The sequence below is a fragment of the Drosophila willistoni genome (assembly GCF_018902025.1).
Source record: "Drosophila willistoni isolate 14030-0811.24 chromosome 2R unlocalized genomic scaffold, UCI_dwil_1.1 Seg200, whole genome shotgun sequence".
Classification (NCBI taxonomy): domain Eukaryota; kingdom Metazoa; phylum Arthropoda; class Insecta; order Diptera; family Drosophilidae; genus Drosophila; species Drosophila willistoni.
Window position 1 is genome coordinate 2,659,537 of NW_025814051.1, and position 14,818 is coordinate 2,674,354.

The window sequence follows — 14,818 nt, forward strand, 5'->3', positions numbered from 1 at the left end:
GATATACAAAATGTTCACGATTTGAATTTGTTTAGATGAGTTTTTCATTTAAATTTCGTCAATTTTGTTTCCTTACTTGGATCAATTGAAAACCCTTATAAGTGGGCGTGACATATTGACGGTCATCACCAACTACAAAGCTGCTGTAAGTTGCAAAACAACAAAATGTCGTGACAAACGCACAAACCCAATTGCAAACCATTGACCAATTTGGAACTCACGCAACAAATGTCCAAGGGAAATCATGAAGCGAACCGTATGAAAATTATTTTAAATTATAGTTGCGGTAGGCTTATTGCGGCCACGCCCCCACAAGTCCACTGCACACCCGGCGACCACATGTTAGCCTAAATGTGCCAACAGCAGCACCAGCAGGATGAATCAACAACACAGTAGGAGGGAGGAGTAGTGAGATATAGAATCAGATGCAACCAAATTCATTTGGTTACGAAATGTAAAGTTAAATTTGATCTACTATTTTTATGTCATTTTAAAAATTAATTCAAGAAGAAAAAACGAACAGAAAAAGCTTTAGCAAGTGTTTTTCACAGGTTTTGCCATTCTTTGGTAACTTTATTTTCTCACTTTTGCCACACACACACACACACCTACACCCAATCTCATCTCAATTGTGTCGCACATGGCTAGGACACCGTTTGCATTGTGCTGCAACTTTAATTGCTTTGGTGGTTTGTGCCAAATTAGATTCTGCGGTTTTGTCGCGTCGCCATTCGGTAATCGGTCAGCCAGACTCTGTGTCGATCCCCAAACTCATCTTGGTATCCCGACAAATGCTTAAGCTGAACCTGCTGCATGCAACCAGTAGAAGTGGAACTGGAGGCGTTTGTTGGAAATGAAACAAAAGCTGCTGCTGACGCCTCGTCAGGCGCCCATCAATTTAAACTGTCAATGGGAAAGGGGAGGGAAAATGTGAAAGACCCCAAGCACACGACAAACAATAGCTAAGGCACAGGACCATAGTCTGAAACTAAGGTGACTTAATAGAGCCATGAAATATGACAAATGTTTCAACAATTAGTGGCAGGGTTAAACGATGTTCAATTAATATATTTGGAATATTGGGTACAATGCATTAGATGACGTCATGATATATGTATGTACCTACATACATAAGCTTTCTTTTGCAGAATTAAATTTAACGAATTTGATTTTAACCATTAGATGGAAAGCGAAGAGATTTATAACTCCGTTCCTTTTGCTGGAAGTTACATAAAATGAGTACCCACTGTAGAAATTACTGAAATTTATATGATAGGCGAATTTCGGAGGATAGGCGGAGGATAGGATCTTAAATTAGTTTCAAATCCTTGCTTTCTTGTGCCTTTACTAGCAACTACTACTAGAAAATGTTTTATTATACCCTTGCAAAAAGGGTATATTAATTTTGGTCAAAAGTGTGCAGCGCATAGAAGGAAGCATCTCCGACCACATAAAGTATATATATTCTTGATCAGCACGACGAGACGAGTTCAAATAGCCATGTCCGTCCGTCCGTCCGTCCGTCCGTCCGTCCGTCCGTCCGTCTGGATCAACGCAAACTCCTCCTAGACCGTAAGACCTACAGAGCTGAAATTTTGCATGTAGGCTTGTATATACTGCAGGCGTTGTATATCTCGGATTCAGCCGGATCGGATCACTATATCATATAGCTCCCATACAAACGGCAAAGTCACGAACAGTGACTTTTCTTAATAACTTCGTTATTTTCTGAGCTATTGTCGTGAATTTTAATATTGGTGAGTTAATTACACATATAAACGACTATGCCAAATTTGATCAAGATCGGGTGACTATATCATATAGCTCCCATAGGAACGATCTTTCGAAAACAGTGACTTTTGTCAATAACTTCGTTACTTTAAACGCGACTGCTTTCAAATTAAACATTTGTTAGTTTAATATATCTGTTAATGAATGTGCCGAATTTGATAAGGATCGGGTAACTATATCATATAGCTCCCATAGGAACAATCGGTGGAAAACAGTGACTTTGATCAATATCTTTTCAATGCTAAGATTGTAGGCCGTTTTTCGCAAACATTAGCCTTTTTAGCTTAAACGTTTTTCCACTTTTGATGGCTATAGGTAAGGAAAGAGTTACCAAAAATGTTGCAAGGGTATACAAACTTTGACGCGGTCGAAGTTAGCCCCGGCCCTCTGGTTAATGCTAAAAATATCCACATTTTTTATCGTAAATTATAGTTCATCCTAGTATCGTAACTTCATAGTTAAGTGAATTCCAAACGGCGATTAATAAAGCCGAGACATTTCAAGCTTTGCTTTAGACGATATTGCATTAGAAATTGATAAGAAATTTGTATATATGTATGTACATAATATATATTAGCTGGGAAACCCCCTTAAGTGTACACATTTGTGTGTGCATTATTTGAAGTATTCATTTCCATATAGAAAATCAGAGGGCTGGGGCTAACTTCGACCGCGTCAAAGTTTGTATACCCTTGCAACTTTTTTGATAACTTTTTCCTTACCTATAGCCATCAAAGTGGAAAAACGTTTAAGCTAAAAAGGCTAATGTGTCCGAAAGAACGGCCTACAATCTTAGCATAAGAAATAACGAAGATATTGACCAAAGTCACTGTTTTCCACCGATCGTTCATATGGGAGCTATATGATATAGTTACCCGATCCTTATCAAATTTGGCACAGTCATTAACAGATATATTAAACTAACAAATGTTCAATTTGAAAGCAATCGCGGCAAAAGTAACGAAGTTATTGACAAAAGTCACTGTTTTCGAAAGATCGTTTCTATGGGAGCTATATGATATAAGTAGTCAGCCGATCTTGATCAAATTTGGCATAGTCGTTTATATGTGTAATTAACTCACCAAAATTAAATTCACAGACAATAGCTCAGAAAATAACGAAGTTATTAAGAAAAGTCACTGTTCGTGACTTTGCCATTTGTATGGGAGCTATATGATATAGTGATCCGATCCGACTGAATCCGAGATATACAACGCCTGCAGTATATACAAACCTACATGCAAAATTTCAGCTCTGTAGCTCTTTCGGTCTAGGAGGAGTTTGCGTTGATCCAGACGGACGGACGGACGGACGGACATGGCGATTTGAACTCGTCTCGTCGTGCTGATCAAGAATATATATACTTTATATGGTCGGAGATGCTTCCTTCTATGCGTTGCACACTTCTGACCAAAATTAATATACCCTTTTTGCAAGGGTATAAAGATTAAGAGAAAATGATATCATTCAGTTTTAAAATATAATTACAAAGTTGCAGCTTCGATTGACTTAAATACATTTGTTTGTTTTTAAGGTAGCTCTAAATGCGTACCAAACTTTGTTTCGGGAAAATTGAATTTTAATTTAGAGAACAATGTGACAAAGTTTCAATAATTCCAAAGTATTTAAGGTATACAGAAGATCTCTTCAGTTTATTTGAATAATATATTTCTACTAGTTCAGAGTCTCAACAGTCAGTTAATTACTTTACTTTTTATTAGTTCAAAGCTTTCTTAGAAGATTTATTCTTCTAGTGGAGTTTTAGTTTCACCTATTTGGAACTTTGTTTGATTCATGTAATTCTCCGGCCACTATGTTTAGTTTTGGGCGACAGCTGCTGCTCACACAGACGACAGACGACAGACGACCGAAGACCGACGACATCTGTTGGTAGCCGGTCAAGCCCTGGCACATTCTTGTCACTGGGTCGGACTCGTTGTCCTTGTCGTCATTGTCGCTTGGCACATTGCTTTTTATTGACCATAACTGACTTTGTCATAGCTCCGTTGCTACCCTGGAGGGGATACTATGTACATTGGTTAGGATGGCGGGGCGGTGGAGCGAGTCGTGAAAATGGCTGGTGGTGGTAAAAGGATGCTAGATGGGAGAGCAGCTGTTGGCCTGGCTATGCTTTCAATTTTTGGGGTGTTGTTGTTTTTGCGCGCTGTTTGCAGTTGGGCGACATTTTGCGCGTTGTCAGCGTTGCAGCGTTCAAACGGATATGCTGTATGCAGGGGAAAACCAACCAATGTATGCAACATTGTTGTTGTACCTGGGTGTTATGTGCCCCAGAGTGTGTGTATGTGTGTGTGTGTGTGTGTCGTCCTAGCTAAGGCAAGCTTTTGTTGCCTTTTGGCATTAAAGTTTGTCAACGACAAGTTGACGTCAAGTTTTTGGCTTTGATGATTCTCTACCTCTTTCTCGCTCTCATATCGTCTCTCTTCCTCTGTCTCCCTGTCTATGTGTTGCCCTGTCAGTTTATCCTGTGTGTCCCTCGTGTCTGGCAATTTGTCAAACAATGTGTCAAAATGCATTCCCCGCAGCATTTCTTCGTGTAAATTAATTAAATGACTTGCCTACTAGCAACTTTTGTTGGCTTTGTTCGCCTTACGTACAGATTGTTGCGCAAAAATGCATTAGTCCAATTAAAATGTGTAGAGAATTGCGAAAATCTTTGCTAATTAAAACGCTTGCCGAAATTCGCAAGTGGAATTGTAAGTCCCGCTTAGGCCCTGCTAATGAGCTGCGTCTGGCATAAATCTAAGCGGATTTTTGACTACGTGATCTAATCAACGACTGTTGTGTGAATTGAGTGGGTAACAGCCAGAACCCACTCGTTCCCTTTATATGTATGTATAAGCTTATCAAGTGAAAGCGGCGTCAAGTTGAGGCAATAATAAACAGCTTATCAGCTGAGCAGCAGCAACAACGCAACAACGCCCGCAACAACAACACCAACAACATCATTCAATTGACACACTCATGACCCACAAACAAACAAGCAAAAGTGAAATAAAAATAACCAAAGTCCGAAAAAGAGAGAGAGAGACAGAGAGTAAAAATGTGCGAAAATTCTACAAACAAAAGGCAATGTATGAACAAAAAATTTACACCAATGATAAAACACAAAAAAAAATAAACAAAAAGAAATCCAAAAACAGAAAACAATAGCAAGTGCATAAAAGCATAAAGGGATTTGTTGTATACACTTACATTTTTCATTTTTCCCCGAGACAAATAAGAGTAAAATAACAAAACTACATATATTGTTTGCGCGATACATTTTCAGTACACAACAGAATATTTGGTGACTCCGATGTGACGACAACTTTAACCATAGAATATTTGGTGACCCCGATGTGGCATCAATTTAAACTACAGTTATGTCACGTCATCTGCTTGTCCAATTTAAGCAACAGAAGTTTTCCAAATCCTTACAATAGGTAACGTAGACTTGATTTTCAGTCTATATAATTCTAGAACTTTGTCGAAAGTAAGTTTCGTTGAACTGTAGATAAAGCGTCGTGATTTATATTTCGCAAAGTCAACGTCAGCACCAAAAATTACTGAAAATTTAAAAAAATCTAAGGCAATGCATTTAGAGATTCTAAATTTGCACATGGTGACCCCGACGTTTAACTGTCAACAAATTTTGGTAGGTGAAGTTTCCTTTCTTTAAATCATTTGCCTGTATCACAGTTGGCAAATCTGATTGTCGAATTCAGACTACTGACACGTAACATTAAGAGTGAATTCTGTTCTATGACTGATTATTTTTATCGAAGCTCTTGAAAGTTTAAATAGTTGCTTAATTTTATTGTTATCAACATTTCATGGTCATAGATCAATCATAGAAATTCTGGTTAGTGTATATAAAGGTCAACGTTTAGTTATATGCATTTTACGTTTTATTGTTTTTATCAATTGTGCAGTCATAAAGCTGTAGAAGTCAAGAACAATAAAGTGATTCCAAAGTGATGAAGCGAGGGGAATACGTGCATCATTATTGTGAAAATTGCACGACCTTTTCTCCAACTACCAGTAGTAAATATTTTATAGCTTTTGTGTATTAAATGACTCCTCTCAATGGTTGAAGTTTCTATTTTTGCATTTCTGCGCATCCCTATAAGCAAATTTCGAAGTTCACTGAAAGTCTATTTAAATCGTCGTGTCACCACAAAAGCTACTCGTATTTAACCAGGAAAAGCTCATAAAATCACAATTGCAATCGGCAATTGTTTCAATGCGGGGGATTTAGTATGTTGATTGCAACAACAATAGCAACCAGACCATACTGAACAATGAGTCATTGTTAATGGACAACCAGTTTGGACTAACCCTAAATAAAGTCCCCGCAGAAAGCTCAAAATGCTAATGAGGTGTGAGTGTGTGTACGTATGTATGTATGGGTGTATAGGTGGTTCGTGTACATAGCTAACAACTATGTGGTTGAATTTGAGAGACAAACATTGTGATCTACATAAATAATGAATAGCGCTTAAGTGAAAGCATCTAGCCAAGTAAATTAGTTTGTAAAATAATTTAAATTTATTTTCAAATAGTCATAGGGATAACTGAAGAGCGTTGGATTAGTTTAATATACATTTTCTTATATACCCTTTTTAATGTAATTTGTTTGACATTTATTTCCAGTGTCAAAATTTGTTTGCTCCTTCAGCTTTTAATACAAAAGCGGGGTCATTAAGGAGTTAATTAACTTCTGTTTGGCAATAATGAGAAATCCCATTCACTTTGTAGAAGTTAATTTGCCACTGATCTATGTACCTGATTTTCTAAATATTCTTTCTTTAATTTTAAAAGTGGTAATTTAAAAAAGCTATAATGTGTATTCCAGGTCAAATCTAGGAATAGTTCTTAATAAATATATGAAATAATCTATAACCCAAAGGCACAGAATTAAATCTAGAGCTACTTAAACATAGAGCCATTTAGGATAACTTTTTAAGTAATAAAGTGTGCCGTTTTAGTTTTTGTACTAAGCAACATTATATAGATATGTATGTATATTCATACATACATTCTGTACTTGTGTTGGTTAATTTGATATTAGGTTTAGTTAATCGAGATAAACATTTCGCCAAAACATAAACATTTACAGATGAAATTTCAATACTTTTTAAGCCTAAGCCTAAATTTCCTTTAAAATTTATAAGATAAATGTTTACAAAGCACTTTTAAAATTAATGATTATTTATTTATATGTAAGTTTACTTTTTTTATCTTAAAGTTGCTTATTGATGTTTTAAAAAATAAAGTGTACAAAGGAGTCACAAAAAGTTACTTCAGATACTGAACCTTTTCCTAAGAAGTATGGAAAATACAGCAATATTTTTAGATGTCTGATATTCTGAAGTTCGTATACGATTTTTAAAATTCTTAGTCATATAAAAATATTCCAAATAAGTTTGAAAACAAATTTTTGTTTTTTGTTCACAACGATGTACTTCTGTTGAAGGTTTTTGCTTGAAAGTCGTTTTGGCAATGTGATATATGTGCAAGTTTACCGTTATCTTGACCGTAGGGTATTAAAATGATTATAAGCACTCAAACGCCTTAGATATAAAAATTACCGTCAAAACAAATGCAAATGGCTCAACTCTTATCAAAAACTCATTTTTACACTCATTCAGTTTGACTCTCTCTCACTATCTCTGTTTCTCGCTCTCATACTTTGCGCCAATATGATTTCAAATACAACTCACTCTCTCTCTCTCTCTCTCTCTCTCTCATGCCATGTCTGTGCTTTCCACACTTAGCTCACTCAGGCAGCGGTTCAGTATGCCATCGATTTTTCCCGCTAGCTAGTTGAACGGTTCGTTGTAGAGCTACGTTTAATGTTGTCCTAGGCGCAAGGCTCAAAACAATCAGCTGACTGAAAACGCGCTCTCATTCTTTCGGTGTGTTACTCTCGCGATTCCTCTCTTTGGGGGTCTCTCGGCTTGCCATCGGTTTGTTTATGCATTTGACACTTGAGAGCCGAAAAGAAGCTTTTCTGACAGCTGCAATTTTTGCAGTTTGCAATTATGTGAAATGTGTAAAAGTATAATTTTTTGTTGTTAGTCCTTTGGCAAAGGATACATGAGGCGACAAAGCACAATGAAAGAATTAGTACAAAAAAGAAGGAGAATATTATAAAAATAGGTATACGTTTCATACATACAATATCAAACTAATGAACCAGAAAATGCATTAAAGTGGATATTCTTGGCCCGAAACGGAAATAGAGGCCAACACGAACTTGCCGCATTAGCGCAACGAAAAACTACAACATTTTGCGCCGCGCCCCATCAAAGCAAAAAAAATTCCCAAAAAAAAAACAGTAAATTGCACCGGAAGTAGGTAGGTGCCTGTGTGTTAATGTGTGTGTGTGTGACTATGTGTGTGTGTTAGATGCGTAAGCTTTCGCTTTCATTTCACAAATTGCACTAAATTGCGCTTTTGACACAATTAAGAAAATGCGGAACATATTTCAGACTCTGCTTCTCACTCTCTCTCTCTCTCTCTCTCTCTCTCTCACTCTTCTTATTTTGCGTACTTTTTGTCGCCCTCTCTCGTTTCATAATTGAAAACTGATTTAGGCAAAGGACACAGTGAAAATATCCTGCCTTCTACTGGGCTCTCATTAATTCAACTATACAAAAGAAGAGGAAACAGAGAAATGTTACTGAAAATGAGTCACGTGGACGCCAAAATTTATTGCTAGCAATTAATTTTGTCGAAAATTTTAACACCTCTTCTAATGCTCTTTTCCCTCTCGTTCTCGCACGGTATCTTTGTCCCTCTCTCGTTGCCAAATGATTTCAATTAGTTCACCATTTTTCGACGTCTTTGCCTCTCTGCTTAGAATATAATAAAAAAAATTTTATTGTATTACCTAGCTTGAAGTCGACTGAAATGATACCCTAAGTCGACAGTTTTAATGCGAGATGTCATCCATTTATTTAGGAATTTTGGAAACTCAATTGGCTCGAGTAGTTCTTACCAACACAAGGCAATCAAGTATAAACAAACACAATTTGATTAACTAACTACTAAATGGCTAAGACACTTCATATTTAAAGAGTATCATTGAGGTCGTTGTCTATAATACCAAGTCGTGCACTTTTAGTCTAATGATAACAAAGAATTAAGTTAACAGTTAAGGCTTAAGGCTATTTATGTAGATATATCAGACTAACCCGACAGCGATTTATGTATATAAGCATATAACTATAAAATAAATAATTGATTATCAAATCTCCAAATTTGATACAAATATCCAAATTCTATGCAAAGCAAAACCGCCTTTTATGATAGGGTATAACAAGGTGGCTTCTCGATAAAAAAAATGTTTGCTAATTTGTTTTTATTGTGATTTATGTAGCTCTCTCACACTCACACCCAAAAATGAGAGAGTATAAAATGTTGTTTATTTAATTAAACCACATTAAATTTTTGAGCTTCTTTAAACTTATATCGCGTTATTTTTTCTTTTGGCAGTGCTATAGAATTTTATCAACGGAAAAGCCGATTTGTTTCAATGTATTTATCAGCCAGTTCAATAAACTGAAAGGCGGGGTTACAAATAAAAATTGTATATTGCAAATATTCCACAAATTGATAATAAACTTTGAAATTTTTTCAAATAATGTGCTTAATTTAATCACTCTTAATAATGTGTGTATTAAATCTACGAATTTTTATGCTGAAAACATAATCATTTAAACTGCCATTGGTAGACTAAACTGTGGGGTTTCAATAATAACAATTATATAGAATGAAATATAAACATTTTATTCGATTTTGATTAGCATATATCTCATTCCACGAGAAGTTTAGACAAAAATAAATCTTTGAAATTAATTCGTACGGCAGAAATCCGTCTCGACCCAAAAAACCCATCAAGAACTTAAATTTTTTATTGGCCCCTAATTGGATTTCAGACGTTTAACTTCCTCTAAGGGCTTAAACTTTAAAGGCGTACTTTTTATTTTAAAAATTTAAGATATTCCGTCCCATTTGGGTCGAGGGTTTTCAATTGGTAGCTATGCAATGAAATACATTACGAATAACGAAACGGTTAAGACTAAGTTCACAAAACTAATGGCGCATTGGCCTAAACAATTAAATAGTTAAACAACTTAAAGCTAGAAAGAAACGAATGGAAACTGTTCAATAATATTATCTCTAAATCGCATAAAAATTAAATTCCGAAACGAAAATGTATCCCAAAAATGTTGCTACCCACTGTAAATATCTACATAAATAAATAATTTACATTGCAAATAGTTTGATCGATTCCTTCAAATTAATGTGTTTCGATAATATGTCTTTACCCCATTTCCTCTAAATGATAAAGAAATTTATATAACCAATTTTTACTGTAATATGTATTTATTCAAATCAGTGTGGACAGAAAATTCAATCACTTATAGTGAGTAATAATTATGAGTCTTTACTAGACTTCACTTGGGTACTAAGTAACGTTTATTGAGGGAAAGAACCTCACAGTACCAATATAATCATAGAAATGTCACAGATTTATCAGTTTTCGATATTATGGGCACACACTTTATTATAAATCGATGACGCATTTTAAAATTTTATATTATTGCGTTACTCCTAAAATTTATTCAACTTTTAAGTGCCCTCGTAAAAATAAATCATACGTTTTTTCCACAAACTCATAAACCAATCCCAGATTTTTGTTATCTCAGATCAAAAAATCAATTATAGATTTGGATTTTTTTTTTCTATACTTTTTATTAGAGAAAAGTAAATTCCGTTTTAAGCAAAGTCAACTTGAATAATGCATGCGACTGAAAATTAAACAATGCATTACACTCTGGATGGAAAAAAAACTATTATCACATTAAAAAAAAATTGGTTTAGAGTTGATTAACAACCCTGAAACTTTATCCTTATAGATTTTCACATAAAAAATCAAATTCAATGCTGTAGCTCATCTTTTGCTATGGACCACAGAAAATAAAAATAAAAAAAAAACCACAAAAAGAAAATGTCGACACAATGTTAACCCCGACTTTTTGTACAAATCTCTCTTTAATGACTCAGTGTGTTCATAAAATTCTCAATTCAAAACTTGGCAAAAGTAGAAGTTCAATTTGCAGCATCACAAAAACCTTAAAAAAAAAAAATAATGCTAAAAGAAAATGGGTGAAAAAGTAGGAAAAACTGTTTGACCCACCCGCCCCCATATCCATCCACATCCATATCATTCAGTGGCGAATGCATTCGGAATTGGCGGCCTTCAGTTTAGTCCAATAATAAGTCACGCAACGACTTTACGATACCCTCTCTATACCATTTTTATCAGTTGTAGTAAAAGGATCATTCTAAGCATGAAAATTTGCAAGTTGTTTGCAATTTACGATCTTAAATTCAAGAAAATGTCATGATATGCAAGGAGACGCAGGTTATTCTCCTCTAGATCGCCTTACCAAACTGTAGCTTGAGGGTTCTCTTATTTACCGTAAGAGTAGTTGGCAAATAATTTCTTTTTAACCTGCTACTGGCGTTATTGCATATGGCTGATTCTGTAGGGTATGAGAAACTAACCACAAAATGAATTCACTTCTTTAGAAATCAAACAACTAAAGCAGCAACTTTTTGTCAACCAACCAATCCGGTTCTCTCCTCCGAGTTTTCAACCTTAGCTCTGGTCTATCCCAACCCCTCATCCCCAACATTCACCTGGAGCAACTAATTCATTTCATATTTTTGCAACATTTTTCGTGAAATAAGAAAAAAATTGGATAGAGTGGGAGGGGTGAAGAAGGGGTGGCAGGAGTAGAGGTGAAAAAAGGGAAAAACTTTTTGCAGCCTGAAAATAAAATCAAGCCAAACAATGCGCCTGATTGAAAACTTTTTTAATTGATTTTTGTAAACTTCTTTTGCAGGAACCACCATCCGAGCGACCGAAAACAGCAACAACCATGGGTAACTCACAGAATCGCGCAGCAACTGATGAAAAGTCACCACCAGGTGGTAGTAGTAGTCTGGCCCGAATGGGTATCGGTGCAGGAGACGGTCCCAGAGGCAGGTCATCTGGCGGTGGGGTGGATGGATTGTTCGAACGTCGCAATAGTCGAGTTCGCGTTTTCACTCGCCTCGTGGGTCAGAAACGCATTCGGGAGGCATTTCTTCAGGCTGCAACAGGACAAACGTCAACCACAGGAGCAAAGGCAGCAGCTGCTGCTGCAATAGGAGCATCACCCCCAATCTCACCTCTGTCGGCATCAAATTCAGCATTGAGTACCTGTGGGCTAGGGGCACTGGATGGGGAACCGGAAGTGGAGCATGGACAATTGGCAGATGCCAGCACAGAACAAATAGATTTTCGTAAGTCAATTTTGAGTTGCATTATTTGTTGTTGATGTTATTATTGTTACCCTTTTTATTGTTGCTATTAGTGTGCATCAAATTCAGTTTGTTACTTTTCCCTCCATTCAAGCCAAAAGCACTAAAAAACAAAGTCCTAGCCAACTGTCCAGAGATACACTGTTAAAACACACAAAACCCACACACAACAAAAAACTATTTCAATTTTGGTGATGGTTTTGTTTATATTTTGAGTTAATGTAATTTTTTTTTTCATTTTTAAATTTTAAGTTATTCTGCTAAAGGGTTTTTGGGGATGACTTAATCTACTTTGAGCCTTAGGAATCATTAATATATTAACATTAAAGATATCATTGCTTCAATAAATACTTCTATAATTTTCAAATTACATATGTGTATATAAATCGAAGATTCTCGTAACCATTTACATTTTAAAAATCAATATTTAAGTAATAATTCAGCAGATTATAATTTTCTATTCATAACTAAATAAGTTCTCCACTTTACTCCAATTTTATGTCACATAGAAAACCACAATTAATTTCATAAATTTAGTTTTGAGGATACTCAAATATTTGAAGTATTTTTCTAAAACGTACAAAAGTTTTTTTTTTAGCGTGTAACTGACCCTGTCTAAAATTTTTCAATATGCCAACTTTGCTTCTCTATTGTTCATAGTTTTGTTTTTCCCCCTTTCGTTTTATACTTTTTGCCTTTTACCTTTTTTCGGAATTTCGTTCAAAACTTTCGCCGACTTTTGTTTTATTTTACAACTCTGGCAACCCTGTGTCTCGCAACCCATTCACCTTCTCGCTTCCTCCTTCGCTCGGTGCCTCACTTTGAGACTTATTACAATTTAAGCGTAGTTTAAATAAGAATTTTTGGAGCAAGTTTCTCTAAAAATAAGAAAACTAAGAAAAAATATAAGAAAAAAAACTTTTCCCTCGAAGTTTTTTTTATGAAATTTTTGCACTGAGTTTGACTCAGCTCACTCCTTCTTGTATTTTTACTCTTTTTTCTCCTGGCCTTATTGTAGTTGTTTTTGTTTTCGATGGCTTATATGCTTGAAAGAAGTAGGGATGGGGCCACCCGCTCAAAAAGTAGGGAACACAGCCCTTTTTTTAACTTTCCCTTAACTATTTACAGTCATTAAGAATTGTGATCACATACGGTCTTTATCATTGGGAAGTGGGTAGCATACAATAAAGTTGCAAAAGGAAAACTAAAATAGTCCTTCAAGATCCTAGTTTTCATGATATAAAAATGGAAAGTAGAAATATAGTAACCCCTCTATGAAAGTAGCGATCGTAGAAATGCTAAATACTCATCTTGGACGATATACATACCTCTGTGTATATCAGTTAAGGACACATTGTTATTTACAATTAGGCTAATATCGGTTACATAAGGATAGAATCAACAAGTCATAGACTATTATAAAAATTTGTCTTTTAACCAGAAAACTTGAGCCTCTGCTCATAAGTCTTTTGATGTTTTGAAACATGTTTATATAATACTATTTTGCAAGGGTATAAAAATTAGGACACACTCGTTTCGTTTTCGTATGTGTATGTAACTTATTGGCATTTTGCGTTGGAAAATAATATTTTCGTTTTTTTTTTTTTTTACTTAGTTGTGATGTTGGCTGCATTAAGGGGCAAAGTGGAATCAAAAATTTATAGATTTTAGTTATTCATGTGAAATCTTTAAGATGTTCGTTCCCTTTAAAAAACACAAGTGAAACGAATATTTGGAAAAAACAGAAGGCTGCTGCCTGCCTGCAGCAAGTCAAAGCGAGCACGTTCACAATCATAACTCAACACACACAAAACGTAGGACTCAGAACCCAGAACCCAAAGTCGCTGCCGCCGAGGACGACCCACTTCAAAAACTCAACTGTCTATTAAGAAAAAAAAAAATACTAAAAAAAAAAGAAAAACAAGAGAAAGAAAACCGGGAAAGAAGAGAAAAACGCGTTGACTTCAAAAGCTGCAGGCTGCCTCTGACTTTGCCCCAATACCCCAGAAAAAAACGCAAAAAAAAATTTAAAGAAATTGAAATACAACATCAAGGAAAAAGACCATTGAAACTGTCAAAATAGTTGACGAAGTTTCAATGCTCTTGGTTATTAATTTCGTCTTGTATTGAAAGAATAAGAAGTTGGAAAAATTGAAATCGTAATTAGAAAGTTGTAGGAATTGTAAGAGTATATTTTATACATAAGGGGCAATACTTATATTTAGACCAAATAAGAAAAACGGACGAAAGTATTTTTAAAAATCATAAACATTTTAAAGAAGGATGAAAGGAAGAAACGATTTGAAGTAGTAAGAAAAACAATAGGGAAAATATGCTAAAGAAACCCTTGTTTGCTATAGCAGCCACGTTTTTCATATGAGTTTCTTGAAAAGGATTCATACCTTAATACAAATAATATACTGTCAATGCCTCAATCATGATGGACAACTCTCTCTGAGATAGGGTATATACATCATGCATACAAACATACATATGTCTGTACGTCCATACACAAATTTGCGCCGAAATAACTCAGCTAACGTTTTTCAGTTTATTCGTTTGGCGCTGCCGCTGCCGCTTCTGTTTTTGCTGTTCACAAAGACGCCAAAAGCGCGTTCAAGGATGAGGCATATCAAAAAGCAATTCA

General features: G+C 35.4%; 1 protein-coding gene across 6 annotated transcripts in view; it reads left to right on the top strand.

The window, feature by feature from the left end:
- LOC6641767 (protein cappuccino) overlaps positions 1-14,818 on the top strand; it is a 46,804-nt gene that overhangs the window by 4,533 nt on the left and 27,453 nt on the right. For 5 of the 6 annotated variants that reach the window (XM_023175545.2, XM_023175546.2, XM_023175543.2 and 2 more), the window contains exon 2: positions 11,712-12,153. In XM_023175545.2, the coding sequence (XP_023031313.2) occupies positions 11,712-12,153 (442 nt within the window). Of the gene's footprint in view, positions 1-8,027; positions 8,152-11,711; positions 12,154-14,818 lie in introns of those variants that run through there. The other variant, XM_023175544.2, reaches the window with a different exon arrangement.